General features: G+C 50.1%; 6 protein-coding genes across 6 annotated transcripts; 2 read left to right on the top strand and 4 right to left on the bottom strand.

Moving 5' to 3' along the window:
• Positions 1-254: 254 nt before the first annotated feature.
• On the bottom strand, positions 255-1,256 carry BDV37DRAFT_281955 (uncharacterized protein; the record flags this gene model as incomplete). The annotated part of the gene is made up of 3 exons (XM_032086928.1): positions 255-991; positions 1,064-1,093; positions 1,145-1,256. The coding sequence occupies 3 exons, from the start codon at positions 1,254-1,256 to the stop codon at positions 255-257; spliced, it is 879 nt and encodes a 292-aa protein (XP_031942603.1).
• Positions 1,257-1,377: 121 nt separating this feature from the next.
• BDV37DRAFT_95127 (putative fructosamine-3-kinase) lies at positions 1,378-2,761 on the bottom strand. The gene is made up of 2 exons (XM_032091481.1): positions 1,683-2,761; positions 1,378-1,626 (listed from the first exon to the last, which is right to left on the bottom strand). The coding sequence occupies exons 1-2, from the start codon at positions 2,615-2,617 to the stop codon at positions 1,530-1,532; spliced, it is 1,032 nt and encodes a 343-aa protein (XP_031942602.1). The 5' UTR covers positions 2,618-2,761; the 3' UTR covers positions 1,378-1,529.
• A 415-nt stretch (positions 2,762-3,176) lies between these two features.
• On the bottom strand, positions 3,177-6,477 carry BDV37DRAFT_95131 (armadillo repeat protein). Its single transcript, XM_032091482.1, has 3 exons — positions 6,019-6,477; positions 4,251-5,950; positions 3,177-4,199 (listed from the first exon to the last, which is right to left on the bottom strand). Exons 1-3 carry the CDS (start codon positions 6,317-6,319, stop codon positions 3,207-3,209), a joined length of 2,994 nt encoding a protein of 997 aa, XP_031942601.1. The 5' UTR covers positions 6,320-6,477; the 3' UTR covers positions 3,177-3,206.
• Positions 6,478-7,750: 1,273 nt separating this feature from the next.
• Positions 7,751-9,340, top strand: phoB (regulatory cyclin phoB; the record flags this gene model as incomplete). Its single annotated transcript, XM_032089359.1, has 3 exons — positions 7,751-7,803; positions 7,833-8,890; positions 8,921-9,340. 3 exons carry the CDS (start codon positions 7,751-7,753, stop codon positions 9,031-9,033), a joined length of 1,224 nt encoding a protein of 407 aa, XP_031942600.1. The 3' UTR covers positions 9,034-9,340.
• Positions 9,341-9,700: 360 nt separating this feature from the next.
• BDV37DRAFT_95110 (putative tRNA-specific adenosine-34 deaminase subunit Tad3) lies at positions 9,701-11,550 on the top strand. The gene is made up of 3 exons (XM_032091479.1): positions 9,701-9,913; positions 9,968-10,019; positions 10,079-11,550. Exons 1-3 carry the CDS (start codon positions 9,805-9,807, stop codon positions 11,433-11,435), a joined length of 1,518 nt encoding a protein of 505 aa, XP_031942599.1. The 5' UTR covers positions 9,701-9,804; the 3' UTR covers positions 11,436-11,550.
• A 1-nt stretch (position 11,551) lies between these two features.
• BDV37DRAFT_95111 (uncharacterized protein) lies at positions 11,552-12,544 on the bottom strand. The gene has a single exon (XM_032091480.1). The coding sequence runs from the start codon at positions 12,475-12,477 to the stop codon at positions 11,686-11,688; it is 792 nt and encodes a 263-aa protein (XP_031942598.1). The 5' UTR covers positions 12,478-12,544; the 3' UTR covers positions 11,552-11,685.
• Positions 12,545-13,147: the final 603 nt, after the last annotated feature.

The raw sequence follows: 13,147 nt of genomic DNA, 5'->3' as shown, positions 1-13,147 counted from the left end.
AAAAGTTATAGATCCTCGAGGTCATCGATGGACAGGTTCAATTAAAGAGGCGTGGATGGGGTGGAAGATTATTAAGTGGAGTAATTTGCATTGTGTGGTTCCTGGGATTCTGGTTGTTGATCTGGGTCGCAGGTGAATAACAGTCATCTCACTGGTGCGACTGAATGTGTATATATTTCCTACGAAGTATAATAGTAACCAGTATATGACTTAGTTTCCTCCATAATTCCTCATGGCTGTAAGCCAAACAGATCTCATGGCACCCCCTTTCCTTCACGGGTGGCTTTTGCCAACTCACTCTGGGCCACATTGTCCGCATACCGCTTATAGACAGGGAGGTAGTACTCCTTCTCACTCGTAGTTTCTCTCACACTTCTCCTATCCTCTACAGCTTTCAGCCACTTCCTCCACCGCTGCCAAAGAGGCTCATCCTCCCCTCCATTGCCTTCCGCCGGGATGCCAAGCCCACCTGATTTGTATTCATCAAAGACCCACAGCCGTACCGCCCATGGGGCGAGTACCAGATCTGGGAGTGCAATATGATCTCCTAAGAAAAATGGTCCGTCGGCATGCATTTCCCTAGTCCATTCCTTGAGATGACCCAGGAATTCCTGTCTGACTCTCTCCAAGCCAGCCGTTGGGTCTTCACCTCCCGACTTGGGCTGGTATTGGAGAAATCGGTGGAAAGACGGGATAATCCGCGAGGTAACATAATCAATCCAGATGCGTACTCGGGCTCTGTCGTAGGGGTCTGCCGGGAGGAGCCGTGGAGAGTTATCTGGGTAGGCCTCCTCGAGGTACTCAAGAATAACTGTGGATTCATACAGGGGCTTGGCTGTCTGAGCGCCCCCATCTTTAACCACACATGATAATGTCGGAACCAGACCGCGCGGGTTCAGTGAGAGAAGCGACTGTGGCTTGTGGTAAGGATTGACTTCGATGTACTGGTAAGGGATTTGTTTCTCCTCTAGTGCGAGCCAGACCCGTTGGACTTGAAGAGGTTAGCCAAGATGCAAGGACTAATTATGTCGTGCGGATTGGAAAAGCCACAGGCGAGACATACCAAAGCTGTCGTTCAGGTCAGTAAACTTGCCTATCGTACAGATCCGTAGACACTGGATGATACTAAAACACACTTACGGACAGAACCACCCGGCATACAGCTTTAATGGCTGCTCCGCACGGTGATTTTCGACCAACAATTTGGCTGCCCCCGTTGCTTCAGGGTGAACTGCTGCATCTGGATGGGGGGACATGTTGAAAAATCTACAGGTACTGCTGCTGCGATTAAATGGAAGTTGGAAGATACGGGGGATTCTTGAGTTCTACTAAACAGATAGCGTTCCCATAAATACTACTTTATTAGTTACTTCACCATGCTGAGTCAGTATGTATGATGGTGTCATCGGATTGCAGGATTATTAATTCTCTCGGGACAACGCCAATACTACATGTAGATCTATCTAGTAGAGAACGACGGCATGCGGAACCAAAATCTGCCACGCCAAAACCCCAAGCAGCTGTTCAGACTAAGTACCATACTTTCTGATCAAATTTTGCATAATTGATACTGCTCCCGATCGATACCCAGCCCCGAAGATGGCGTAATGATTTAGATGGTGATATCTGACCCGGTTAGAGATCTTGTGGGTTGGATGAGCGGGGGAAAGAATAAAACCTACAGCTCGTACAGCTTCACCCGGTCTTCATACTCCTCCACCGGCTCAGTCTTAGGGACAATCTTATGGTAGGCAGTGAAAAATGTCGACCCAAAGCCTCCAAACATCTTCATGATCCCTAGCTCATACTCACTATGCGCATAGCATGCCGATGGATCGTATACAACGTCACCCGCCTCTTCATCTCCCTTACGCCCACTCCCTACGATCCTTCCACGGTCTGCATTGCCGCTCCAAAGATCCCCATGAACAACCACAGGTGTAACACCTTCTCCATTTCCATTCTTGTTGTAGCCTAGGTGATCATCCCCTAGAAGGGCAGGTACAACCGTGTGCGCCGTCTGCTCCACTAGACCGCGCAGGTTGGCGTCTCGGCCATTGCGCTTCTCCGAGGTTTCGAGAATCGTCATCAAGCGTTCATTGGCGTAGAAGTCTGCCCATGAATCATGAAATCGATTGGGTTGCTTAGTATCACCACAGAAGGTCGGAACAGGGAATCCGAACCGACGTTTCCCCGTCTCAGGATCTAGCGGGGCTGGAGTCGAATGAAGCTTTCCTAGTCTCTGAGCCAGAGATTGGCCTGTCCGGCCACCACCCCCCAGGTCCAGGAATTCAGTCGCGAGGTAGAAGCTCTTTCCATTGCTTTCTTCTAGCGATCCCCAAGCTAGAGCGCGGGGACAAAATCCTGGTACAGAGGTCGCGATAGCATTCAAGGATTCATATTCCCCTCGGAACATCTCCTCGGCAGCTTTACCATCTGCGGATGTTTTGACAAAGTACTGTCTCTCTTCTTCATATTGTCCGTCTGTAGATGGAACCGTTGCTCGAATGGCTCCTGTACTGGTGAAACCCGTCCCCAAACCAGCGGTGGACAAGCTTGCTTTGGAGGGATCGGAGATGGAGAGAGCACGCAACAGCGACGCGGGGACTGGAGCCATAGAGCTTAGTTCGTAAGAAGATGCTGTGTAAGTCAACCCGGGAGATAAAGGAGGACAGGAATTGATGGCGTTATGTACCTGAACGCTTGCCAGGGGATTGATTCGCCGGAAATGCTTTATACCACGGCCGTTCTGATGACGTATCCGGTCAGGCCCCACTTCTTATCTTATCGATAAGATAAAACAGGTACATGGTAGAACATAGTATGTACTCCGTACTCCATACTCCATACATACCTATGTACATCGATAGTAGTACTTCGTCCAAATCGGACACTCACTCATAAGAATGGACGATATTCCCAGGATAGACAAAACCTCAAAACGTTTCCCGGTCATCAAGGAAGGAAGAAAAGTAGGAAGAAGAGGAAGCCGAAGGAAAGAAGAATTTGTTTGCATAAGCCAACATGTACATTTTATCATAATCCTTTCAATGCCTTTATACAATCATCCCAACGCCTGCCATAGTTCATGGAGCTGTGCATGTCCATGTAGCATGAAAACGTGCAATAAAGAGATCATAATTTAGCCGAAGATGGCCCAAACAAGCCCAGAAAGGAAAGTCAAATACGGTAGAAGGTGATAACCGTTAGGCCTGGGTCAAGGTTCTTACCAGATGTACGGCTGTTTTGGTTCGCTCTCGGACATCAAGATCTGGATCCTCTTCTAAGCGCTTCAACCGGTCCATCACCCCAACCGAGAGCAGTTTGTATGCTCGCTCACGGCAGCCGTCTCGATCACTCGAGTCATCCTCATATGTAAGATTGATCACTACCCACACGCAATTCGTCCGCACATCCCGGTTGGCGTGCTCGAAGTACCCCATGAGATAACGTAAGAGATCACGGTGCGAGACCAAAAGTTGGCGGTGCCATGGGAGGCTAGCAGCGAGGTGGATGATCACATACGTAACTGCTACCAGGATCTCTGTCGGAACTTGTAGAGCTCTGTGGGTCGACGATTCTCGTTTATGTGGCATTTGGATGGTACGAGGCCGTAGTTTATCCGCCAGTGCATCCAAGATCAAATCCTGCCCGATCTCCTTGAACAAGTGATCAATCATCTCGGATGCACCCGGGCCACAAACAAGATTACGCAAGAGATCAAAGGTCTGTTCCTGTACGGCAATATCATCTTGGCGTGCTTGAGTGGTTTGGTCGAGGTCCCCATGTAGTGCAAGCTTGCGACGCCGGCTAACATCGGGGAGGAACATCTCTAAGCTCATCTTAGATGGTGGTAAGGAATCGGCCATTTTCATATCCTCATCGCGTTCCTGTGTGTCCTCGACGGGATTCAACAGATCAACTTGTTCCCCTGCGGAGTTGGCTCGACTCATGCCCGTTGAATTGCCGCTTTCCATCTCATCATCCATCCCTCGTTTAGCTAGAGCACTAGTTGGGTCTTGCGTTATGATTTGCTGGATCCACGTAGGTCCCAAGCCGTTAATGACCTTCATCTTGACATCATTGGTTGAGTTATAGGCCACATGCTTCAACGCCCAAAGCGACTCAATCCGGAGCTTTGTATTCGTAGAATGTGCATGCTCACATAATGTTGGAAGTATTTCCGCGGATATAATTGCCTGAGAAGCGTTAGTGCAACCTCCGCGCACTGAGCTAGTGTAAAAACCTACCTCCTTCATTGGGCTAAAGTCCAGCGCAAGATTACATATAACTGACGTTGCCGCAATCTGAACTTCAATATCCTGGTGACGAATCAAGGCAAATAAAGGAGTTGCTACCCCGGCATCAATCAAACTGGTTCTTAATACGCTAACTGAGCGAGTGAGCATCCGGGCAGCACCACAAGCTGCTAGCAGGGTGGGCGTAGGATTGCCGTCAGCAGCGGTGTTTTTCGGATTAGATGTGTCTCGAGGATCGTTCGGACATGGTTTGAGCGAATCGATGATATAGGGGACTACCCCATTGTCACAGATAGTCTTGCGGTATTCATCTTTGAAAGGGACCAGAGCAGCCAAAGCCTTAAGGATGTTCTCCCGGTATCGCATGACATGACAATGAATGGGAGAATATCCTGGAGGACCTAGCGTACACTCTGCTAATTGTGTGCAACTAGTCTCAGTCTTTTCCCCGCCATCGACATGCCACATCGGTCTAGCGTTCTCTTGAATTGGATTATAAGTTTCCTTCAGGAGTTGAGACAGTCGTTTGATAGCACCTCCATCGACTGCATGCTTCTGCAGCTCTTGATCGTCGATCACCAGGGTAGCAAGCACCGCCGGGGCTTCCTCTTTCAGACGGTCAGTGGACAGAATCAGTCCTCCATACTGGACGCCATCATCGCCAGTTATCTCATAGTCCTTATCGAGCATCCGGATAAGAATTGGAATCAACAAGTAACAAAGCATGGAGACTCGAAGCTTCTTCGTTAGACCAAGACGGTATAGAACTGTGACCAGACGTGCAGCCATCAGCCGCACCATGCCACACTCGGCACGGATAGTATATAGAAGCCAAGGAACGATAGCATTCTCATCATCATCAGAGTTCGGCGCCTCCAAGATCGAGAAGGGGGTTGGGAATGAATGGCTTTGCCGGCGTTGAGGTCCATGTGGCTGACCAAGAGGTGGAAAGTTGGTAGCACTAGCAGAAGCCTTTCCTTGAGACAGTGGAACAGATGGTAGGAGATGCTCGAGGGGACTGGGTCCGAGGTGGCGTGGCACAGCTGAACCCGAAAAATATGTCGATCCCCATGGGCCTGTCTTGATATCAGAAGGGGCAAATCCAGGCACCTGCTTGGGGAAAACAGTCACTATGCCAGGCGATGAGAGAAAGTGCTCCGCACGCCATTTAGAATGTTCAATAATGACCGTGGTAGCACGAAGGATCGGAGCCAGTTTGGCACTTGGGGGTGCAGGAGGAGGTAGAGAACCAAGAGCGCCGGACTCCTGCACATGTGCTTCCGCACCTGGAAGTACAAAGCCTTGAGCAACGACGAACGATGCCACCTTCACGGCCAGCGCATCCAACACGCCACAGTCAGCCAGGATTGCCTTGTGAGCTTCCTCTGTGCAAAGCTTTCCGATAAGGGCCGCAGCAAGTTCAATGGATGCCTGCGCTTGATATGTCCCATAGTCCTGCCCGAGAATGTGTGACAGACAGCTAATATGTTCGTCTGAGAAGAGCAGATCGGCTAAGCGTGTATCCTTCGGCCATTGTTGTTGGCTTTGCAGTGGTAGCCGATCCGCGATGTTATTCAGGGTTCGCAGTATGGGGAGAACGAAAGATTGAGGGCAGTCGGGAGATGATAACATAGACAGGAGGATCGAGAGGATGCCGCTAGAAAGGATAGGGGAAAGGAAAGCTGCACCGCCTGATTGAGAATGGTTATCAGTCCCTGAGCCAGTGCGACGGACAGAACTCCCACTTTGAGTGAAATACCTTGTGCTATACTACCCAGTACTATAATTGCCTGTAGGCACGTCTCATCCTCCTCCGAATTGTGACTCGATGACTGTTGGCTTTTGGTCGGCCCATTGAGCTCGGTGTTCTTTCCGCTAGTCTGCCTGGAGGCAAGGACCTTGGCTAGTATAGGGATTATACCCCACCGGATCCAGGCTTCTTTGCGTTGATCATGGCCAATTGTCTCATTTTTGAGGGTTCGAAGCGCCGAAGCCTGTGAGGTTAACGAATCTGCGCTTTGAAGTTCTAGAAGTATCGGAGGTGTTGAAGCGCGAGTCATGGTCAGAACGCCGCCTCCCGCGGGAGGATGTCTATCAGACCGCTTTGGTAAATAAGAGAGTTGAGTAGTGAATAAATAGAATTAGGATACGGCAGTAGTCCGAAGGGTTTAAGAGGGGGAGGTGGATAGATGTTGCCGAAAGAAAGTGTTGATGTAGGGGTGGGGTTTTGTACAAGTAGCAAGGTAAGTCGTAGCCGGCGATGATATACGAATGAATGGCGTCTAATGAGCAGCCAAGTACATACAGTACCTAGCGTATGGAGGAATCGTTATGTACTATTATTGTAATATAACGCAAGATGAGCTAGGCGAAGTCTATGGAAACAGACAATGAAGAGAGAATAAAGCGATGTATAACGGTACACCTTCGACACCAATTCAGAGAAGCTGACACCCGACCGATTTCCTTCTATGAGCAGAAGGTGTTGCTGAGAGCTTCCTTAAGGTTAGCGTTACCTTTACCGGAGTACAACATTACAGAAAGTAATGCCGATACCGTCGAGGTCACCGCTTTCGGTGCCCGCGGTCATGTGATATCACTCGTCCATGCGGGATTTCAGTTTTCCCGAATCCCGGAAATGGGCCAATGTCAGCGTAATCATGTGATTCAGCCTTACGGATGGGCTTGTTCAGCAGCCTTACTGACAGGCGGGCTGGTCGAAAGGGTTTCAGTCTCACTTCTACTTAGGATTACCCCAGGAGTGTTCACTGAGAGGCCAAACCCCTGCACTTGACCACTTACCCGGCCCTGGTCTGAGGGGCATTATAGGCAAGGTCTCAGTATATTGCAGAGATAGATGCGAACCTGCAGGTTTGGGGGCGGGTGGTCGCTCCTATAGTAGCATAAGATTCCTCGATCTACTCGTGGCACTTGACCCACGGAAATGGCATGGATGCGATGTCTTTATACGAGGATCAACCATCCCAAGCTCTCCTAATGTTTTACGGAGTACGGAGTACAAACGTACGGGGTTCGTCGGGTAGAAATCCGGTGTCCATTTCTCTACCCCTTGGCGCTTTACCCTTATTGAATAGATTTTCTTGTGGTACTGTACAATGCATGACAGCCATGACCCATCGCCTGTCCGAGAACTCAATTGTAACGGGACGGTAACGTTCCTTATCCGTCTTGGATTCTAGCCCCTGTTGAAGACCTCCGATTGGATAATTGTAAAGAAATTTATTGTGTCTGTGACATATTCCTTGATTTTTGCCTGAACAATTTCTGCAGCTTTACCTGTATTGTGGGCGAGGAATTTTTTTTTTCCCTTTTTTCTTTTTTTAATTACCTAAAAATCCTTCCCCCATAATTCTTTTCCCCCTCTTCCCATCTTCTCCTTTCCTTGGAACAATTTCTATTGTTATAATAGGTGTTCCTCATCGCTTCCCATATTCAGCTTCTTCTATAGAGCTGAAGCCCCGCAGATCACGATGCGCCAGGGCACGCGGCCATTCTTAGCAGCAGCAGCACAAGGTTTCGCAGCGTCTGCCAACCCCATTGCACGTCGTTCAGTCGTGCGCCCACGTGGTGGTATCGTTGGGCGGAGATGCTAGTTTCATCGCCCTCGCCCTCCTCCGCCCTTCGCCCTTCACCCTCCTCTCCTCCCACTCGCCCTCACCCCTCTCTCTCGTCTCCTCCTCTTTCTCGTCACTCGTCGACGACGACTTCACATAACCAGCATTATGAGCCTGTTGGTAACCCGACAGCTGCGCCCGGTAGTCATCTCTCTCCTCATTCTTCCCGTGTGGCCATCGAAGAGCTTCGTTCGGCTCTAAACCGACACACCGTTGCCTCGTCCCCTCCGGGGCCCTCAGGGGATCTCCCTCGCGGTCGCATGTCCGCTGGGCTGACCTCCCTTGGGGGCGGAAACAGCACTGCCGCGTCTACCGCTGAAAGCGCCGCCGCCGCAGCCGCCGCCGCCGCCAATATCAACACAAACCCTTCAAGCGCCCCTTGTTATACCCACAATAACGGCCCTCCTGCTGTAAATCAAGCTCAGGCCTCCGCCCCGGCTCCCACACAACCTCCCGCGGCCACCTCAATGCCCGCGCCAAATAGCAACGGCGCAGGGTCTAATAAGCGCAACAGCCCGAACGACCCTGTCGCTAATGGTGGACTTGCAAGCGGGATAGGGAGCACAGATTTGGAGGGCACGCAATCAAAGCGGCTGCGTCCTTCCAATCCCACAGTCAAGTTGCTGCCGACTCAATATGAACTCGCCGATCCTCGGGATATCGTTGTGCTAATCTCTAGCATGCTGATGGAACTTATTCGGTTCAATGACAAAATTCCGCTCCATCAAGGTCGGCTGACTCGTTTTCACTCCCGATCTCCTCCGCGGATTTCCGTCAATGACTATCTGCAGCGATTGACCACTCATGCCACACTTTCCCCTCCGATCTTGTTGAGCATGGTGTATTATATCGACCGCCTTTGCGCTCTTTACCCAGCCTTTACTGTCTCTAGTCTCACTATTCACCGATTCCTCATTGCTAGTGCAACAGTTGCGAGCAAAGGGCTGAGTGATAGCTTCTGGACGAACAAGACCTATGCTCGGGTGGGCGGTATCAGTATGACGGAGTTGGCTCTTCTTGAGTTAGAATTTCTATTCCGTGTAGAGTGGCGCATTGTCCCTCAGCCGGAAGTGCTTGAGGACTACTACCAGAGTCTAGTTGAAAGATGTGAAGGATATGAGATCCTACGCGAACCTTGAAGGAGCCGGTTCCATTTCAACATATGCCTTCTACTTACCATTTGTTCGACCTAGATGGGGTTTGAGATTACTTGCATAGCATGCAGCAGCGTTATTCACCGATTTAAAATTCTACGAAGGGGATCAGCAATATCCCCTATTGTCTTAGTACATATCACGTTAAAAGAAAGGTACAGACAGATGACTGTGCTAATACATAACTCAACTGTGGTGGACGATTAGTTTTATTCATGTTCTTGGTTCATTTATTTCTGTTCTTTCATTGCATATTTTTTTCTTTTGCCATGTTTGCAGGCTGTATGTCGAGCTATATTGGTGTTATTGTGACCGGCGTCAAGGAAGTACCTACTATAGCACTGTACCTACCCTGAAACGATGTATGCATACGATTACTAGTTGATGGTGCAATCAACGTAGTGATTTAATCCAATCAAGAGCGAATTGATTAATCCAAAGACTATAAAAATGATGACGTTGGTCCTTGCCTCAGGTATCCACTGGCTAGTCTTGAAACAGCAGAAAGTAGGGCTTAGGTCATAGGGTACAGGGTTGCTGAGATCCATGGAAACATGTCGATCTCGAGTCCTCTATCAATCCTTCCCTCGATGGAACCCCGGGGTTCAGAAGCAATGCAATTTCCGCCGTTGCAAGGCCAAAGAAATGCTGTGAACGAAATTTGTTAGCTCCCACACATTGTTCTTCTCTGAGCTCCCCGAGCTTTCTGTCACTTAGCAGATCGATACCCCGCGATTCAAGTAGTCATTTCAGAACATGTACGACTCAATGGATGTACAGGAGCTACTTCGCGGCGTAGAGCCACTTTCAGGGCAGGTTATCCCTGTTAAAACTGTTCAAGAGGCGCGGCCACGTGAAGAATTTGGTGCGTTCCCCCACTACTAGGGTGGAAACTGTTGGCGCAATTAACAATTCCCAGCGGATGCATATGTAGTAGAGGTCGGTGTGAAAAGTGCTTCGAAAGTGATAAAGTGAGCTTTGTTTTTGGCTCGACTACTATTTGGGCAGTGCACTGACCAGTAACAACTAGGGCTTTGGATAGTGCCTTTCCTCGCGACCCTTCTCGTCCTCTGAACCACCTTCGACGCTTCGCAAAGCACACCCAACTGCCAGATGACCTACGATCTACCCTTATAAAGGGAGAACCATCGACGCAGACCATTTTCACTCTAATTCCACCTCCCTTACCTGAAGCAGAAATACTTGAGAAGCTATTGGCTCCGTTTGCGCCACCATCTGAAACCCCATCCGAGTCGTCTCAGGACGTAGGGAAGGTTGAACTCCAGATTATTCGTATCCCACTGGAGCCACCCTTGACGGTTGCACAAGCTGAGAATTGGACCAAAACCATGTGGCCCGTCACCTTTAACCCTGCAGCCCCCAGAGCTACTATTGCGCCACCCCTTCAAACCTTGAACCGTGTCCTCAACTCCATCAAGCCCAAGGCAGGCCGTTATTTAGCCCTGGCGCGCAAGGTCGCCGATGAAGCAGAGAATTCTGGACACGGACGAAGGGTTGGCGCAGTGGTTGTCGATCCAGAACTCGAGGCTCACATTGGTGCGATCGACGAGGATGTAGGAACCCATTGGGCCGATGCGATTGTGGCTGTTGCCGGTGACGTACGATACGCACGCCGAGAGGCCGGAGCAATGTCAGAGTCTGAGCGACAGCTAGGTGCAGGGCCCAACCCCAATGCGCAGACATATAATTCAGACGTTGAAGGCGGGCCGGAGCTGCACGCGCTAATGCGCGCAGCGGACTTGATTGCTAGTGGGAGGCGCAAACAGGATGGAAACGAGTCTAACGAACAGTTACCTCTAAATCAATTAGAGAAGTTTTTCCTCTCTCAGTCGGACGTCTCCGGTTCCGAGGTGTTGGCTGATTCCGATGATTTATCGCCCGTGCCCGGGAAGTATCAGAAAACTGATACCGGGGCCATCCCCAAACCTATCGACAGTTCTCGAGAACCTCGACTTCGCTCGCGTGCTCAAGGCGGCTACCTCTGCACAGACCTTGATGTGTACTTGACGCATGAGCCTTGCATCTGTTGCTCGATGGGTCTTCTTCTTTCGCGCTTCCGGGCGGTTATATTCCCCCGACAAGGACGGATGATAACGGGAGGTCTGGCATCGGAACCTGTAATCTCACCAGTGCCAGTGTCGGACCCTGTGGACGAGGCGCATGAGACGCCCGAAATAACGCAGGATCAGGATCAGCACGAGTCAGAAGAAAATACGTCCACTGAGCATGCCAACCCCCAGCCACAACGGATGTACTATGGATTGCATTGGCGGAAAGAGCTCAACTGGCGGGCCTTGGGATTCGAATTCGTCGAGGATGGAGTCACAGAGAAGAGTGCCGAGGAAGGCCTGGCCTTTCACGCATAATACTCGGACGAGGTTAGAGAGCATCATGTACTATATAGACCTCCGGAGACCTGATCTATGGAATAGGAAGTGGGGGTGAACACCTATAACTTACTCCCTATGACAGAATCAATGATAATCGCCATGTACTATCAATTGCTCGAATTCTTGCTCGCTATTCAAACAAACGCTTAGGAATCAATAACCCAGGAACACACTACAACCCCTTAGTCCCAAGATCCAGCTCTCTCCACCCCAGATCAACGCACCCTCAAACAAGCGTCACGTAAATCTTAGCAATCCGCTGATCAACATGAGAATACGGCTTAGTGACCTTCCCATCCTCATCCACCTCCTCCTGGTCCTTGATATTCAGCTGGGCAACAATCTCGCCACGAAAGGGCGCAGGTGGATTCGACCAAACCCCAATCACCGCATCATGGAAGCATGGAATCTCAATGCCCCGAAACCCCTTACTTGCCGCATCGCGCATCAGCCAATGCGCCGTCCGCTTCATCAGCCCGTGGCCCTCGTAATCGGCCCTCGTCGAAGTCCCATTCCGCATCAACGTCCCCTCATGCGTCGTCACCTCGCCCCGAGAATCGATCTCAGTCAGCCGTTGCAGCACCTTGGGGAACAGAGGCAGCACCCCGAACAGCTGCTCCAGCCGGTCGATATCCACCGGATTGGATCCGTTGTAGCTCATTGCTACCGAGACTAGTGGGAAATCCATCTGTTCGAGGAGCTGTTCCTTCGTTGCGGTCTCATCGGTGAAGTCCCAGTGGAGCTTGCCTCCGGTTTGCTCGGAGGAGGGGAGTTTGTACTTGTATTCTTTGTCGAAGACGCCGTAGGAGAGACCCGAGGCGATCTGGTGCGCGATTAGGTATTCGCTGCCTAGGAAGCCCTGGTAGAGGCGTCTGGTATTGCCCGTGGGGTACACGTTGGGCCAGATAGGAGAGCAGAAGACATTGCTGTGGATGACGATCGCGTTGGCCCAGTCTTGGTGTTCGGGGCCGAGTTGACGGATTTCAAATCGGGGGGTGAGGCTGACGGGCGTTGACATGGTGCAGTGTTAACGTGATTAATAGAGTGGAAACAGACAGGAGGGAGGATGGATTGAGAGGGTTTTTTTTTTTTTTTTCTTTTCCCTTCTTTTCTTTGTGGGGGTCGAAAGAGGAGGCGCCAGGGTTGCATTTATTGAACCAGAGGCTTTAGTTGTACTACTAATTAATTAATCCTTGTAAGCTGCCGGTGTTGGTGTACTATCGGTGGTACGACCGTACGAGCTGACTTGGCGAGAGTTTTTGTTACGCGATTTGAGTGCCAGGTTTTTGTAGAGTTTGATCCCTGGACTGGAAGTATAGATGTGGAATTTGCTCTGTACTGCTCCACGATGATGTATATGACGGACAAGGGTTGAGTTCATTAGCTTGCCAGCCAAGATAGTTTCCTAGAATAACATAGGTAGTCCTGCGTTTCGCTTCTCCCAACTAGAAAAGGCCATAGAAATAGGGAGGAACCCTTTAATATTCACGAAAAAGTCAAGTTGTTAACCCCGGGCTTAGTGAGGAATAGACTTGGGGTTAGTGGATTTAATCCATATAAGAACAGTAGGGCCAAAGGCGTCTATATAAACACCGGGCATATACGTGACTAAAGCAAGAAGCTGCACCACCCAGGTAGAAAAATCATTAAAAATACCATTCGCCTAATATGCATCAATCTTGTCATAG

The sequence above is a fragment of the Aspergillus pseudonomiae genome, assembly GCF_009193645.1.
Source record: "Aspergillus pseudonomiae strain CBS 119388 unplaced genomic scaffold BDV37scaffold_24, whole genome shotgun sequence".
Taxonomy (NCBI): domain Eukaryota; kingdom Fungi; phylum Ascomycota; class Eurotiomycetes; order Eurotiales; family Aspergillaceae; genus Aspergillus; species Aspergillus pseudonomiae.
This window is presented reverse-complemented; position numbering and strand designations above follow the sequence as displayed.